Source organism: Paraphaeosphaeria sporulosa, assembly GCF_001642045.1.
Source record: "Paraphaeosphaeria sporulosa strain AP3s5-JAC2a unplaced genomic scaffold CC84scaffold_6, whole genome shotgun sequence".
NCBI lineage: Eukaryota > Fungi > Ascomycota > Dothideomycetes > Pleosporales > Didymosphaeriaceae > Paraphaeosphaeria > Paraphaeosphaeria sporulosa.
The window spans coordinates 2,663,052-2,678,927 of NW_017253365.1; the positions used below are offsets into that span (position 1 = coordinate 2,663,052).

Here is a 15,876-nt window from a genome sequence, read left to right on the forward strand (position 1 = left end):
CGCCCGGCCCTTCTCGAATTGTCGGATGGATGTAACTAGTCATCCCCGATATCCACTTGGAGCTGCGCGCTCTTCTGACTGGCTTTGTGCGGAGAGATGAGCCTGGAGTTCTGGCAGCTTTTCTGGGATAAGCGCATTGCCGCGTTCGGTCGTTTCATGTTTCGCCTTGACCACAGTGCGGACTCATGGACGAGGGCAAACCACAATGACTACCATACATCTGCTGCGTATAGCTAACCAAATGTGGAAATTGACTGCATCTATGCTGGGGAGATTGCTTTTCGGGCGACACATAGGTGTGGTATAATAATGCCCGGCGCAGTTACACTGTGGGAGAATCAATCTTCAAGTCTATTCTTTCAGTCACTCGCTTCTACAAGAGCAAGTTCGCCTTCATTGATTGTCGGCCGAAAATTCAACTCCTTTGTGACATTGGCACCTCGACCCGCGAAACGCACCGCAATCGGTCTCACCTACTTCGCATATCAACATCCTGTTTTTCTGAGCCTTTTGTTACTGTTTAGCTGCATCCAAGATGGTGCTACTCCCCACCCTTCTGAGCGCATGCCTGGCCATCGTTGCCACGACTACAGCAGCTCCCGCAGGAACATGCGCAGCACCAAAGCCTCCAACAGATTCAGACACTCCCACTCCAGGTCATGAGATGACTGGGATTCCTATGCCGGATGATTTCCACCGCTTCCAGAGAAGTTATCAAAAGAACATTCGTGCCTCGTTGCCCTCGGGCAATTGCACAAAGAAGACTATCGGAAAGAGGCGGTCATGGTACGTCTAAACATCACGAAGTGATTCATGCAGACGCAATGCTGACTGGAAATCCATCATATAGGGACGAACTTGACGACGCAACACGTATCGATTACCTTCGCGCTGTGAACTGCTTGGCTGCAAAGCCGGCTCTGACGGATAAGAACCTCGCACCTGGCGCCGTAAACCGACTTGATGATTTCACCTACATCCACATCAATCAGACAAACATCATTCATGGATCGGTAAGCCAGCCCCCTTATTCGCCCCAACATTCGGTGTTTTGATGCGTATGCAGGGCTATCTTCTGCCTTGGCACCGCATGTTCCTCTGGCAATTCGAAGAAGCGATGCGCAACGAATGTGGGTACAAAGGTTACCTCCCCTACTGGGACAACCCGCGCTTCAGCGAAGATCCCACATCCTCAGCTGTATGGTCTGGATCGGAGACCGGTTTCGGTAGCAACGGCGTTGACCTCCATCTCGAGCCCAAAACGCTTGTCTTCCCTGGACTCACGAAGCCGTTCAAGCTGCCTATGCCCGGTGGCACAGGCGGTGGTTGCGTCACTGACGGCCCGTTCAAGAACCTCACTCTTAGCCTTGGTCCGGTGGTTAAGCCATTTGTCGACAAGAACAACACTTACGGCTACGAGCCGAACCCTCGCTGCCTAGCGCGTAACTTCGATCCGGCTTCCAGCAAGGGAGTCCTGACATGGGCCAACGCCACGACAATTGTCTCTAGTCATAGCATTGGGCAACTGCGAGGTACCATCGAAGGACTATGGCACAAGAATTCCCACACGTACATTGGTGGCGAGGGTGCGGATCCATTCAGCACAACGAACGACCCTGCTTTCTACCTTCTGCACGCACAGATTGACCGCCTCTGGGCTATCTGGCAGGGTCAAGACCTGAAGAACCGCGAGTACACGATCGATGGAAATAGAACTTTTTTGGGCATCCCGCTCACCGATGCGCCAGACGTGCCCGTCAGTTTGGCTACGTTGGATGATGAGATGGACATGGGCTTGGGCTTTAAGCCAAAGGCGAAGGAAGGCATGGCGATGACTACGGGCAACTTTTGCTTCATTTACGAGTAAGCTGAGATTCCAGCGCGTTTCGCGTGGAGGATATGAGCGTCGTGGCATCTGTGATGGCTTGCATATATGCCTATGGGTCTGGCCATTTCTTTTCAATGCATGCTTTCTTCGTTGCACGTATCAGTTTTTCCAGTAACATACCTAGACTACCACGGGCCCGCTGCCCCCATAATTTAAAATCCAAGCTCTTTCTCATACTCCCTCCACCTCTTCCCAATCGGCTGCACCAACGTAAAACTGCTCTTCACACCCATGGCCTGCACCCCGCTCACCAAATACAACGGTCTCATATCCTCATCAAAGAAGATCTTGGACCGCTCCCTCCTATTGAACGTCTCCACCGCGCCATCCGTGAACTCCACCGTCGAACTAAACGCCTCCTGCACCTTGAACGTCCACCCGCTCTCTAGTCGTCGCGAGAACATGTGCGCACCCACCCGAGGATACTTGGTTCCGTTCTTTTCCACAATATCAATCATCCAGTGCGCAAGCGCGTGCCAGTTCCCGCGCTTGTCGCGCCAAATGAATGGATCCTCGGTCCAGGTGGGACTGTAATCCGTCGTGTTCCACGCTACATCTTCATTCACGCGCGTAAACGCCCCATTCCAGTCAGGCGCGGTGAAAATCTTAAAATCCTCGACCGCGAGCGCAATCTGCGATGTCTTGTTGGCGGGAGAATAGAGCGGCCAGGGAGCGGGATTGGTTCCGTTTATTGTGATGTGGAAGGGGGTCCAGGGGCCGCGGATGGAGGACGCCGAGGAGACGGAGACGTTGTTTGGAAATTGGGAGCTGGGACTCTTTAGCCCCACCACAATATGTAGATCTACAAATAAGAAGGGGGGAGGAGCGATGCTTACCCGGGGATCGATTTGCACGTCTTTGGATCTTCCACGGCCGCCCCGATCGCCCAGAGGAGATACTTCCGATCGGCTGGACTCCACAGCACATCTGCATTATGCCGGAAACTGCTCGTTACATTCTGCACCCATTTATACGGCCCTTGCGGCCCGCTTCTTGATTCCGCCCGCACGATGAAGCTCGTCGGGCGCCACCCGCCGAGGCCGCACCCGTGACTGAATTGATCGACGAGGAGGTGGAACAGTTTGGGGTCGTCGCGGTCTTGGATGATGCGGCCGCCCCAAGAAGAGTTACCGTAGGCGCCGTAGTAGGCGGGGTCGGTATAGTTCGTGTGGTTGTAGCCCGTCCATCGGGTTGCGGGAGCGAGGTCGAGACGACCGCAGTCGGGACCGGTCCAGCCTGGGTCGCAGTGGCAGATTGTGGTGGTGGTGTTAGTCTTGCAGATGCCGTTGAGGCTACAGTCGTCGTCTTTTGTGCATGCGAGTGTAGTAGCAAGAAGTGCCAGGAACGCCAGAAGGAGGCTGTTACGGCAGTACATAGCGACGAGGATAGGGGATTCGGATTTTTCGTGCGATGTATTAATGCATGTTTGCAATGATTTCGTATTTACCTGTGATGATGTAGATCAGATGCGCGATACAACATTGACCCGAGACTAGGGAATCGCTCGCTGTAAGCTTTTCCACCAACCGGCATTGCGCCCCCGCTTTGCAGGCTGGAAAGGGAAATCCGGGGTACTTTTAGCCGCATCTTACTTCGACCGTGATCGCCCTGCATGTAACATCAAATACAGCAAGCTTGGATTGGGGTGGAAGGATAGGACAGAACTTGGAAGAAGGAACGCATTTCATGCATTGCCAATTCCTGTAACTAAGCGAGTAGTGAAATTAATAGGCAGCTATGATTCTTTCGAAACGCTTCCGCATACATGCTAAACAGGATGCTGGTCGTAAAAGCCTGCAAGGCGAAGCATCGTCAAGGGCCATGGCAGTTGCGAAAGAGCACATTAGAATCCACCGCTGGTTTGACATTTTCCAGGAGGGGATAATAGCACCGTTTTGGAAAGCACAAGGCCAGAATTTCTGAATACAAGCCGTCGTGGTGGTCGGGTAAGAGGTCGCGTTGGTGCCCTACAGCGCCATTGCGTTCTCATCCTTAGCACGCATCGTCACGGTGTAGAATCCGTGCTTCCCAGGTGGCCTGTCTCCATGTGAGTACAGACTGTATGCTTATTTGCCATGCTATCAAATAATCTTCTCGTCTTTTATACCGTGTCGACGTCCGCAATGCAGGTGCAAGCGTTGCACAAGCTAGAGAACACAATTCGAGAGTCGTCGATATTGCTTGTAGCAGCAATGCTTTCCAAGCAAATTCCGTCGAGCTGCTGCACATTGTGTGCGTGCTTCCCCTCACTTACTTCGTGCCTGCCTCTTGCATTTGCCGCGTGCTAGCAGAGGGGTCGCCGCACAAACGCTGGTCCCTTACAGACCTAGACATAGGAGAAATACCCTCCAGTGGTATATATTTGCCTTAGCTCATTCTAGATTCATTAATTCAGATGGCTGTATGGCTCAATAGTCCTTATTATCAATTTAAACTGCTTCAAACATCACAGGTAAGTCCACATCTCCTTTCCCCAACACACTGGTCGCACGTGAGGGCGGGGAGGCACGTCCTGCGCCCTCGTGGACCAGCAGCGTCTGGGAGCTCACATAGACGAGCGGGTCCTTGCCATGCATTACGATGTGACCTTCTCATCTGGAAAAGCAGGCCCGGGGCGACTGGACTGAGGTTCGGGGCGAGTGGTGTTGAGGGAGGTCGCGCACATTGCTGTGTTTTTGGCTCGCCGATACCCTCATCACAACACCACGACGCGCAGCGCAGCACCGACGGGAACACCCACAATATCGAAGACAGTATGGCCTCAGAACCTCTTGCGTCCTCTTCTGTGAATTGTGGTACAGCCGCCTGCGTGAACTGGACTGACTTTGCAGGCGCCTCGCGCAAAGCCGGCCTGCGAGCATCGCAGGCACCGCGTCGCGCAGCTCCTCCGCTTACGTTGGAGCAAGACAACCTCTTTTGCTTCCTCAACCCCGCCCTCTTCCGACTGCAAGTCCATCCGCGCTCGATCACGACACCACCCTGAAAGAGCTACCCAAGCCGTGGCAGTCTGAACCATTTTGCCTTGTGCGTAAGGACCGGGTGCGCGAGAGGATCAGCAGCGGTCCTTTGCGCATTGACGGGTTGCCAGCATTTGATAGCTGTCCCCTTATACTGGGCGTTGGAGATCTCGGTAACGTCTCGAGTGCTATCAGGATAGGCCATGTGATCGCGGGGCTGAGCGAGGCCTGCTCTTTTAGCTGCGCTTCTGACGCAACGTACGACAGACTCCAATGCCTGTGAATACACTTGATAACTCTTCCATAAGAACGTCGACGGATCTCTGTGCTACGCTTCTCCCGAAGCTGCAACATTCTCAGTGGGGTTCTCTGTCCTGGCGCGCTTAGCAGCAACTCTACAATACGAAGGCTTGCGCACCCCCGAGGGCCGTCAACGGAGGAATTTGGCTATGCTTGATACAAGACCCTCAGGTATTGGGGATCATAGACGGTTTGAGGTAGGCGCTGTGTAAGTAGACCCGCGAAGAAATTACGAACCGACCTCCAGCGACAGGAACTCGACCTCGTCGAGGCTCCTCGCTTCCAATTGGAGAATGCTAAAGCAAAGCTGGCAACGTATCATCTAGCCGACAACATGACATTCGCTAAAACGGATCCTGGATGCGGGCCTATGCTGGTGCATGCAATGCCGCTCCATCAAACGCGACACCGAGCTGTATACTTGCTCCGCGCACTGCAGAAACTACAGGACATGATGTCAAACGATTGTGCTTAGGCCGAAATGCAGGGAGCTAAGAGGGCGCCATACATAGCAACAGCGGCACGACCGTGGACGGGCGCGGGCGCGGGCGCGGGCGGACGACGCAAAAATCGACCTTTCGGCGTACCGTTCAGATCTCCCACGGCATGCCCATAAAGCTGGGAGATCCGATCATATTGGGGGCTATAGGTGCGCTGGTGCGTTCATTCGAGAACCTGTCGCAACAGGTTGACTTGTTTCACGAGCGGGCACATTGAAAGATCTTTGCTAAGGGTCTGGAGAACCAAGCCTTGTCCACGCGTGGGACGATGGGGTTGCAAGTCCAGCATTCCTAGTGTGGCTCCAAGCTTTCGTGTACGCGACGGACAGCAATTTCTGACTTCATCCAACTGCGTTCAGCAATTCTCAAGTCATGCTTCTCAGAGACTATGGCGCGAAAGACATGTGATGCGGCTATTGTTGTAACGCGCCGCGTGCTTGCGCTGCACGCACTTGTCCAATCGCTTGCTCGAACAGGCTGTGCTGATGCCGTTACACACAAGCTAGCATCGTGTTTGTGTCGCCGTATGGCTTCGAGCTGGTTCGTGTGCTGGGCTCGGAAGAGCGCGGAAGTGCCGGCACAAGGCGTCAACGGGCTGGCCTCCGGCCATTGTTGCGGTCACCAATGTCAAGGTATGGACAATCAGCAAGCGCGATAGAAGTTTCTGATGTGCTACAAGAGCTCCGCCGTGGCCTGTATTACACCTTTTTACCCTTCCCACCACCATAAGCTGCCATGCTAATTTGGCCGCATACGTGCCGGCTTTGTCGCAAGTTGAGGCTAGCAGGGCTGGCGTGTGCACTCGTCCGACCTACGCCATACCGAGGTGCTTCTGAACTTGATTTGGAGAGCAAAAGTTATGCTTACATTCTCAAGATCGAGAGCTCGAAGTGCGCATCAGCTTGCATCATAGGCTTAGATACAGCTGCTGAGGGCGCATAGCCAACTCGCTTTGAGCTTAAGGCGGTGTGTTCGAGGACTGCCACATCCGATGCTCGGAGGAGGGGTTCACATCATTGTGGTCCTTCTTGCACGCTTACTAAATACCGGTACTGGTAACTAGCGTCCGAACTCAAATTGGACGTCCTGGCCAAGCTTCCGACATGTCACATACGCCACACAAGCATCACATATCGATTACAGAAAAGCTGCCAAGAATGCCTCTGTTGTAAGAGCTAGGCTACGGCATCCGAGGAGCCCAATCTACCGTTTATCCCGCCATTTCCGGTATATCCAGTCCTCTTCTAAACCACGTTAGCATGCCGCCACTTGTATGCCCTCAACCTTCCAAGACGATGGCGTACCGAAGAGGAACCAGAGGTCTTTACTGATGGAGCTGTCGGTATTGCTGTCATTTCATGCCGACGGAGATGCAAGGAGGCTCCTCCCGCCTACTGGTCCTTCGCACCCTCCTGGGTGGACTCGGCGCCGTCGCCAGAGGAGCCCTTGTCGCCTGACGGCGGTTCTTGCTGCTTCTCCTGCCCCTCGTTCTTGTTAGCGGCTGGCGGCGGGGATGGTGCGGACTTGTTGACCGGGTCGCGGCCGGCGTTGATGGGCGGGCTGGGCCACTGCTTATCAGGCTTTTCCCTGCAGAGGCAAGGTAAATAGGAGACGGCCACCAGCCGCCAGATTCGTGTACCTAAGTGTGCCGCGTAGCTTCATTGATTCCGAACAATTAGCTCTTCAAACGTTCCAGGTACCGGACATTTCAGATCAAATCAACCCCGATCTCCGTGCGTCGATAGTTTCTGGGCTTTCCGCATCCACATACTTCAGCGCAGAACTAGCGTCGAACAGATACGCGCAATACGACACCCTCGGGGTATGTGCGCAAGCTTAACATTTGAGTTTTCTTTTAGCCGGGCGGGCTCTATGCTCACGTTATCCTGCTGGGTTGGAGCTTTGTCTGCTCACGACTTGACTATCTGTACCTTTCCCAAGCACAGAAAGTCCAGATACATAACAGCATTTTTAGGATGCCAATTTGTCCCGTAAATCTGCGTTCGTGAACATCAATGCCTGGCAGTGAACACGAAACCTTCTTCCATGACAGTAATCCGGCATTCACTTTGCCAACTTTACGATTGCGCGTTCGCAAGGCATCACTTCAAATCCACAAACAGCCTCCTCTCCTTCTATATTCAACTACCATAGTTGTAACGGAGCCTGTCTCATTAGCAGGTAAAGCTACCTGCTTATCTTCATATCCATATCCTTCCAGAGACTGAAGGCATAGTATGTGTCTCCGTTGGCATGCCCTCTACCCCGGGTGCGGCCGCATCAAGCCCACAGGCCCCATCGAGCGATGCTTCGACGGGAGCACGGATGCGCATTGCCCGCCGATGGAGTGCCTGTATTACTAGGCTGGGCTGAGATATCGAGTTGTGGGGTTTTGTCCGAGTTGTGGTGTTGAGGAAGATAAAGTGGAGAGTGACACTGAATCGAGGGGAATGAGGAATATTGGGTGGAGTGGAAGTGTGGAGGAGAAGGTTGGGCAGGTGATCGAGGAGAGGACGGGGATGGAGGAGAGGAGGGAAAGGGAGAGGATGGCGTGAGGTTGGAGTGACGCTGCTCATCTGGTGTTGGGGTTGAGGGAACAAATTTGAATTTCTACAACGAACGGGAGTATTTTAGTTGTGTGAATACCGCTGCGCTCCCCTGAAACAGGATGTCAGGACGAGTGATGTTTGCGTATAGGACGGAAGTTGCCATGGATCCTTGCATCAAGCTTGTTCACGTGATAGCGCGCAGGTACTAGCGCGCTTGTCCAGGGCTAACATCCTTGGCTAGTGTGGATCTCGAACCGGTCTCACTTGGGAAAATGTCTTGGCGCGGGTGCCTGCCACACCACTCTCTCTCACCATCGATCACGGCTTGCTTTGGACCATTGAAAACATTGAATATCAACCCGGATCCAGATCTGGTCTACGCGTATTCTGTTTGGCTGCATGCGTTGCGACTCTTGAGCTTATCTGGTGGCGTGGCCACCTCCAAAGTGGATCCGCCAGCTACATTTCTTATGCACAACACCAACATTACATCAGACCCTTGCCTCTTGCAACTGTAGTGCTGATTAAGGTCCACGATGGAGACTTCAACGACAACCACGCCGGTGTCTACGCCCATGACATCCGGCTCCTCGAACGCATCCGAACTCGAATTCAAATTGCACGATCTTCAAAAGTACATTGCGGTGGGGTGTCTCCACTTCGATCACCAGCTGCCGCTAGATGTAAAGGAGTCCGACAATCGATGGGCGGAACTAATTCACTCCGAGCTACCTGAAGAGATGAAGATACTCATTGGCAACGAGGCGACACGATTACTGGAAGCGCACTGGATCCGGTTGTTCGTTCACCAGATCAGCAACATGGCCGCCAACTCTCTAGTCCGAGTGTATCTTTTACCAGAAGACTGGGGCCGAAAGTACATCGATCGAAATAGCAGAAGCCTCAAGACGGCTATACGTACACTGTTACTCCGGATCGATGTATCGCCAGAAGCATGGGCAGGGAATCGTTCTGCAATCACAGAATGTCGTTTCGATCCATGGGCGAGCGCTGAGAATGTGTCTCTGTTCTATTTGTTCAACAAACTTCCTTCTCCGGCACCAGAGCCAGAAAAAGTTAAGAGCCGCTTCAGCCGAAGGGCAATCGAGGACCTGCTGGATTCAGTCGCCATCGAGCCTACAGAAGACCCGGAAGTAACGCCTCTACCAGGGCTAAAGTCGAGGCTACACCCATACCAAGCAAGATCAGCGAGTCTGATGGTACAGCGGGAAGCTGCACCCAAGCTTCAGCTCGATCCGCGATTTGACATCCGACAATCACCGAACGGAGAACCGTTTTACTTCGGAGCAAAAGACGGGTCCTTCGTGAAGGAGCCGAAATACTACGAGGCCAATCGAGGTGGCATCCTGGCAGAGACTATGGGCTTGGGTAAAACTATCATCTGTTTGTCAGTCATACTGGCAACCAAGGGTCACCTCCCCCAGATACCCGCAGTGTACCACACGCCTCCGCGGATACGCAGCCGTGTCGGCTCGCTCAAGGACATGGCTGCCAGCACTCTCGGTCGTTACGCTGTTCCAGCGAAAGTGGAAGTGGAACGATTCGAAGCCTACGATGACAGCGATCTGAGCTCCATGAAATCGGCGCTGGAGCGGAACACTCCTTACTATAAGATCCCACCCGAGATTACAAGGATGAACCGCAACACAATCATACCGCCCCCTCGCCAATTAGCCCTATGCTCTGGCACCATAGTCGTAGTTCCGCGGAACTTGCTCCATCAGTGGCAAGCTGAAATTCGCAAACACCTCACGAAGGATGCTCTAAAGATCTTGATCGTGGACACTATACCGAAGCGCGCTAAAAAGAAGAATGCGCTTCCAGTTGAAGAAGAATATGGAATGGAATTCGTAAGCGAATTGCCACCGCCTACTAAGCTTATGGAGTATCACATCGTACTGTTCACGCGGAATCGCTTCGAGCAAGAGATACAGGACGGCGCGGATGAAAAGGGCCGTAGGTTGGGGCCTGGAGCGCCGCGTAGCTGCAACTGCCCATATATCGGGTCTTCGAACATTCCCGATTGCACCTGCAAAGGTCAGATCTACGAAAGTCCGCTCAAGAAGGTCCACTGGCTGCGTATCATCATTGATGAAGGTCACAGCTTTTCTTCATCCGTATCAAACGCCGTGCTGGTCGCCAAGCAGCTGCAAATTGAGCGCCGATGGATAGTGAGCGGTACGCCTGTGAAGGATCTAGTTGGCGCCGAAGTCGATCTAGCGGCCCATGATGACGATTCAACCGATGCAAAGCTGTCGCGCGAACTCGTCATCGAACAGCGGAAAGCCTTTAATCTGGACGATGAGAACACGAAGGCCGCGAAGGCTCTAGGCACGTTGGCTTCGCATTTCTTGATGGTGCGGCCATGGGCAGATTCCAGCTCCGAAGGCCGACTCGATTGGGAAGATTACATCTATCGCCACGAACACCTTCATAAGAAAACGTATTCTGGTTTCTCAGCATGTTTTCGACGTACTCTGGAAGGCTTGGTCGTGAAGACACGACCGGATGATGTGGAGAGGGACATTACGCTTCCACCAAAGCGGCATCGTGTGGTGTACCTCAAGCCGTGTTGGTTTGATAAGATGGTAAAATTGATCGCTTAATCCGACACAAAATCATCGCTGATCTGTCTACAGACGCAAAATCTTTTCGTTCAGGTACTGCGGGCGAACGCAATCACTAGTGAACGGTCCGACGTCGACTATTTATTTCACAAGAACAGCTTGAAAGCCAGGCATAGCCTGATCCGAAACTTGCGGCAGTCTAATTTCACATGGACTGGTTTTAGTGTCGACGACGTCGCAACCACTCTGGAGACTAGCGCCAAATACCTAGCGAAAGAGGACAAAAAATGCTCGTTGGAGGATGCAAATGCACTCCTGGAGAGCTGCCAAACGATCTCTAAACTTGTTGCCTCGGATTGCTGGAGGGCTTTGAGCCAAGCACATGAAGTTGGTAAGTGACTGTGAGGGAATGCTCCTGTTTCAAGCGCGCGGTGGTTGAAATCCGGCCCTCTACTGATCTAGACCCCTAGGCATCGCAGTAGATCATTGGCCTCAAGAATCTGAAGCACTCTTCGCTCTCTCGTCGCCCGATAAGCCGAGTATGATTGGTATCACCCAGCTTCTTCAAGGACAGTCTCATGTCGACAGTCACATATTGCTGGATGACCCATCTGAAGGGCTAAGCATAGTCGGACAGGTGGCGAAGGCGAAATTAGCGGAAATGCAAGAAGCCGAGACTCAGACGAAGAAGAAAAAGGAGGAGAAAGCCACAGCGAATGACGAGCTGCACAAGGTCGGAGTGCCGTCTTCTGCGGTAGGGGCTTCTCCCCTCACAAGCCGTCGTGCGTCTGCGATGGCAACGAAGTCTTCCCCAAAGAATTCCGACCCCAGCCAGCCCAAACAGGAGCTGGCTACGCCCACTGCGCGAGAACAGTCTTCCATCGAGCCAAACAACACCCCAGCTCCCGATCCCGACCGACCCAAATCCCCCACTATTCCCCGGAAACGCAAGTTAACCCTCTCCGACGAGATCGCCCAGCTCCCTCCAGATTCTCCTCTACGCCAAACCCAAATCACTGGAACCACCTCCGCAAAACTCTCCTATCTACTGACCAAAGTTGTTGAGCATGCCTCCACCTCTAAGATTCTCATTTTCTATGACGGCGACAATACCGCCTTTTATCTTGCGCAGGCCCTGGAAATGCTCTATATAAACCACCGTATCTATGCGCGCACGCTCGACAACGCAACGCGCAGCGCTTATGTGGCGTTGTTTAATGCGGACCCGGACATCCGCGTGTTGCTCATCGACGTGGCTTGTGGTGCGCTGGGGCTGAACCTCAACGCGGCGAACATTGTGCTGATCGTTAATCCGATCAATCGGCCTAGCATCGAGGCGCAGGCGATCAAGCGCGCGCACAGGATTGGCCAGACGAAAGAAGTACTGGTCGAAACGCTGGTTTTAGAGGGCACGATAGAAGAAGCGATATTCCGGCAGGCAAAGACGATGAGTCGACAGCAGCACGACGCAGCCAAAGAGCTGGAAGATGACGCAGGAATCGTGGATATCATTCAACACGCACGGATTTTACCAATTGAAGAGGGTGAAGGGGAGGGCGCGAGGAAGTTTGCACAGCTGGAGGAGCCGCAACAAGTGTTTGGGCGACCGGGCAGGGAGCGGTATCACCATTATTTGGGCCGGAAGGAGAAAGGGGAGAAGGTGGTCAAAAAAGCGCGGACGAAGCGCAGCGAGAAGGCGACGAAGGAGGAGAGCGGCAGCACGGGTACGCCGAAGGGGCCTATTCCCGAGGCGTTCACGCTGCCTGAGCACCTCGCCACACCGTTGGGCCCGCCGATGACATTGAGCATCTTTGGCGGCCCGCCTGCAGTGTGATCGAACTTTCTACAATACTTGTTGGCTTCGTCCGCCTTCTGCATTAGTCTTGAGGCACTTTCCCCCCGATACTCGGCAACATATGTGGCAAGGTTGAGATGGTCTAACACTGTTGCACGCTGTTTGTATGAATAAACATTAAGTGAATCTACACGGACCTCAGTCCTTCCTCGCCTGCACAACCACAATACTAGCTTTGACATCGTGTTCAAGCAGAACATCGGCCACCAAGCCCAAGCACGCTGAGTTCGACTCGATCAATTCTGCATTTCGCCCTAGCAGAACCAGATCGCCGCCGTTCCCTTGCTGGCCGACCTCTAGTTGCGCATCCTTCACAGCATCTTCCACAGGATCATACGAGATGACTGTGCGGAAAGTCACTCGATGTCTCTGCGTCGTTGGTAGCGCGTGTTGCATGGTGATGAAAAAGTCGTCATCGGTAGGGGCAGAGGTCGAAACTCTCGTCTTCCCCTCGTGTGTGTATAACCCTTCTTCTCGCATGATCTGATCAGAGCTTGCCGTACCCTCGTGCCTGATCTGGTAATGCACCATGGTGATGGTGATGTCGGGGTTCTCCGCCAGTTGCAACGCCAACCCTGCGGCCGCCTGTCCATCCGCGCCACCGAAGAATGGTACAAAGAGATGATGGCTTCTATCGCTCACTGCAACTTGATCACGCTTGGTCTTGCGCTGCTGACCTTTAGCTATCATGCGGCGCGTGAGGGCGAGTGGGCTCTGTTCGAGACTTCCGCTGAACGCGCGGTTTACGAACACAGCGGTAGTGCAACTTGATGTGTTTAGGGTTTCCGCGACGAAAGCTGTGTATGCGTCGGAACGGAGTTTGTGCTCCATGGTGTTCTTGGAGACCATAGGTGCTTCACTCAGGCTCCCTGTTTCGGTCCAGGGGACGAGAAGGAGGTCGGACTGTTCGTCTTGAGCGCGTCCGACCAAGGTCTCAGCGTACGAGTCTTCTGGCACCACTGCAACCTCTCCTGAGACAGCGAGGTTGTAAAGCTGCCCGAGAACGCGGAATGCATTGAGGACGGGATCGAAGGCGGACAGTTCGGTGACTTCGTGCGATGTCATGACGGAGCCCAACCGCGCAGTGAGTTGCGCTATGCGGACGCCGTGAATTGCCACCATGGATCGTATTTCCTCCGTCGACTGGCGAACGGTTGCCTTATCTTCGTGATGCGGGTGAATTTTAGTCTTTGAGTCTCCAATCTTTCCGCCAAAGAGAGATACAAAAGCAAGAGTGTTGGGCCTATAGCGTAATTCTGTCAGCAATTGTGCTCATCACAATAGTTTATTCGTCGGAGGGCTCACATATTGTCAAGCCGGAGGTATACCAAGAGACTTCGAACCTCTGAAGGTCCTCTCCTTTGGCGTCTCATCTCGACGTTGTCATCCATATCCGGTTTTCCATCTTTGAGAGGCTTTCCAGTCTCCCAATCGATCTCTCCACGCTTCCATGCTTCGATCTTCTTCTGGTACGCCGGCGGATATAGCGCCGAAGCGAGTGGTGTAGTGGCAAAGGTTGTGATAAGTGCCATGACGACGAACTAACAGGCCGTAAGTTTCCATTCTTGAACCTTTGCGCAAACAGCCATGAGGATCTCACTCACCACAGTGAAGACTCGGGTACTCAGAATTTTCGCTTGGAGGCCAATGTTCAGTACGATCAGCTCCACAAGCCCCTTGCAAGCCATCAGACTTCCAATTGAGAAGCTCTCTCGCCAAACAAGCCCGTTCAACCGTGCGGCGCAAGCACATCCGACAAACTTTGCAGTGAATGCAATGATGGTCACTGCGATCAGGTATCCCCACGTGATGCCGTTGTTGAGTAGTCCAAGGTTGGTGTTAAGGCCCGAAAGTGTGAAGTACAGCGGCAAGAAAAGTGCGCCCATCAAATCCTCAATCTTCTCCGTCACTTTAATGGCAAAGCCTCCCTCGTGAGGGCAGATGAGACCTGCAAGGAAGGCCCCAAATATTGGGTGGACACCGATCGCACCGGTGAAGAAAGCGCTGCCGAGCATCTGAATCTGTTAGTCGGCTCAGTGCTTCTCGGCCCACGGAGGGCATGCTTACCATGAGCATCGTTAATACCATAACACCTTGGGTTGGACCGTCCTGGAGAGAGTGCGTGCGACGAAGAACCCACATAAACCCTGGGCGTACGGCGAAGAACAAGAAAAGTGTGTACCCCGCAGTTACGAGAATGATGTAAAGAGCAGTGAGGCCGTTCGCAGCGTTGACCAGAGCCACGCAGAGTGCTAGAAGGACCCACCCAACGACGTCGTCACCAACACCAGATGCGAGAGTGATCATTCCGACGGGAGTTCCGAGAAGTTTGAGCTCGGTCAAGATACGGCAAAGAACTGGGAAAGCCGTGATAGACATAGCCACACCGATGAACAGAAGCTGGGGCGCCGTCAGAACATTCTTCAAATATGTTGTAACTTCCAACACTTACGAAGGTTCCATACGCGATAGGCACCGTTCCAGGCTCGCTCGAGAACTGGTTGTACAGCCCATGAGCAACGGCGCAGCCCAGAGCAAAGGGAAATGTCATGCCTGCCGCTGCAACACTGACAGCAATCTTCCAGTTGCTGAAGAACACCCTCATATCAACCTCAAGACCAATAATGAACAGGAACAAGATAAGCCCCAGGTTCGCGACGTTGCTCAAATTCGGAATCGATTCTTTCGGAAAGACGGTGTCAGTGAAACCTGGTATACGTCCGATGACCGAGGGTCCCAGAATGATGCCGCCCAAGACTTCGCCGACGACTCGAGGCTGTCGGAGGTAGCCTAAAGGAAAATGCATAGCACGGCAGACGAGGAGAATTATTATGGCCTGGATCATGAAAATCATAATCTACGAGGAACGCCTGTTAGACACGTGCTGTACAACTCAGATGCGCGTGTATACATACCGGATTACTGGGCATGTATGTGGATGGGTCGTAGCCATCCAAGATAGATTCACTACCCGTTGACTTGTGTGCCGTCGGTGTCGCGGTGCCGGTCACCACTGAAGTGGCCATCGCTGTCGTCGTTGCCATCCTCACGGTGGCGGGGGTTAAACCTGAGGCTCCGAGTCGAGGCTATTCCAAAGTTGAGGGCGTGTATGAAGTCTATGCAGGGTCTGTAAATGACCACCGAAGCTAAAGGAACGACTGCAGCAAAGACTACAAACACATGCACCGGCCGCGCAAAGAGCGGACAAAGTTGAGGCACGACGTATACATGTAGCGAAG

The 15,876-nt window shown here is 53.3% G+C and overlaps 6 protein-coding genes across 6 annotated transcripts; 3 read left to right on the forward strand and 3 right to left on the reverse strand.

The window, feature by feature from the left end:
* Positions 1–289: 289 nt before the first annotated feature.
* On the forward strand, positions 290–1,902 carry CC84DRAFT_834641 (Di-copper centre-containing protein). Its single transcript, XM_018187592.1, has 3 exons — positions 290–786; positions 851–1,013; positions 1,067–1,902. The coding sequence occupies exons 1-3, from the start codon at positions 536–538 to the stop codon at positions 1,865–1,867; spliced, it is 1,215 nt and encodes a 404-aa protein (XP_018035678.1). The 5' UTR covers positions 290–535; the 3' UTR covers positions 1,868–1,902.
* Positions 1,903–3,263, reverse strand: CC84DRAFT_1248230 (uncharacterized protein; the record flags this gene model as incomplete). The annotated part of the gene is made up of 2 exons (XM_018184255.1): positions 1,903–2,656; positions 2,725–3,263. 2 exons carry the CDS (start codon positions 3,261–3,263, stop codon positions 2,041–2,043), a joined length of 1,155 nt encoding a protein of 384 aa, XP_018035679.1. The 3' UTR covers positions 1,903–2,040.
* A 3,061-nt stretch (positions 3,264–6,324) lies between these two features.
* CC84DRAFT_834674 (uncharacterized protein) lies at positions 6,325–6,852 on the forward strand. The gene is made up of 2 exons (XM_018187593.1): positions 6,325–6,535; positions 6,588–6,852. Exons 1-2 carry the CDS (start codon positions 6,381–6,383, stop codon positions 6,706–6,708), a joined length of 276 nt encoding a protein of 91 aa, XP_018035680.1. The 5' UTR covers positions 6,325–6,380; the 3' UTR covers positions 6,709–6,852.
* A 184-nt stretch (positions 6,853–7,036) lies between these two features.
* On the reverse strand, positions 7,037–7,307 carry CC84DRAFT_1218673 (uncharacterized protein; the record flags this gene model as incomplete). The annotated part of the gene is made up of 2 exons (XM_018183022.1): positions 7,037–7,232; positions 7,285–7,307. 2 exons carry the CDS (start codon positions 7,305–7,307, stop codon positions 7,037–7,039), a joined length of 219 nt encoding a protein of 72 aa, XP_018035681.1.
* A 1,192-nt stretch (positions 7,308–8,499) lies between these two features.
* On the forward strand, positions 8,500–12,736 carry CC84DRAFT_1206748 (uncharacterized protein). Its single transcript, XM_018182051.1, has 3 exons — positions 8,500–10,803; positions 10,855–11,173; positions 11,253–12,736. Exons 1-3 carry the CDS (start codon positions 8,731–8,733, stop codon positions 12,614–12,616), a joined length of 3,756 nt encoding a protein of 1,251 aa, XP_018035682.1. The 5' UTR covers positions 8,500–8,730; the 3' UTR covers positions 12,617–12,736.
* Positions 12,737–12,775: 39 nt separating this feature from the next.
* Positions 12,776–15,663, reverse strand: CC84DRAFT_1260519 (uncharacterized protein; the record flags this gene model as incomplete). Its single annotated transcript, XM_018184990.1, has 6 exons — positions 12,776–13,880; positions 13,943–14,178; positions 14,242–14,652; positions 14,705–15,037; positions 15,090–15,494; positions 15,553–15,663. 6 exons carry the CDS (start codon positions 15,661–15,663, stop codon positions 12,776–12,778), a joined length of 2,601 nt encoding a protein of 866 aa, XP_018035683.1.
* Positions 15,664–15,876: the final 213 nt, after the last annotated feature.

Excerpts from the sequence above, each read along its gene's own strand:
- CC84DRAFT_1206748 (XM_018182051.1), top strand. The coding sequence starts at position 8,731 with ATGGAGACTTCAACGACAACCACGCCGGTGTCTACGCCCATGACATCC. Across the intron at positions 10,804-10,854 it reads CGTGTTGGTTTGATAAGATG|ACGCAAAATCTTTTCGTTCA; the intron begins GTAAAATTGATC and ends ATCTGTCTACAG. Across the intron at positions 11,174-11,252 it reads GAGCCAAGCACATGAAGTTG|GCATCGCAGTAGATCATTGG; the intron begins GTAAGTGACTGT and ends CTAGACCCCTAG.
- CC84DRAFT_834641 (XM_018187592.1), top strand. The coding sequence starts at position 536 with ATGGTGCTACTCCCCACCCTTCTGAGCGCATGCCTGGCCATCGTTGCC. Across the intron at positions 787-850 it reads ATCGGAAAGAGGCGGTCATG|GGACGAACTTGACGACGCAA; the intron begins GTACGTCTAAAC and ends TCCATCATATAG. Across the intron at positions 1,014-1,066 it reads CAAACATCATTCATGGATCG|GGCTATCTTCTGCCTTGGCA; the intron begins GTAAGCCAGCCC and ends ATGCGTATGCAG.
- CC84DRAFT_834674 (XM_018187593.1), top strand. The coding sequence starts at position 6,381 with ATGCTAATTTGGCCGCATACGTGCCGGCTTTGTCGCAAGTTGAGGCTA. Across the intron at positions 6,536-6,587 it reads CTCAAGATCGAGAGCTCGAA|CCAACTCGCTTTGAGCTTAA; the intron begins GTGCGCATCAGC and ends GAGGGCGCATAG.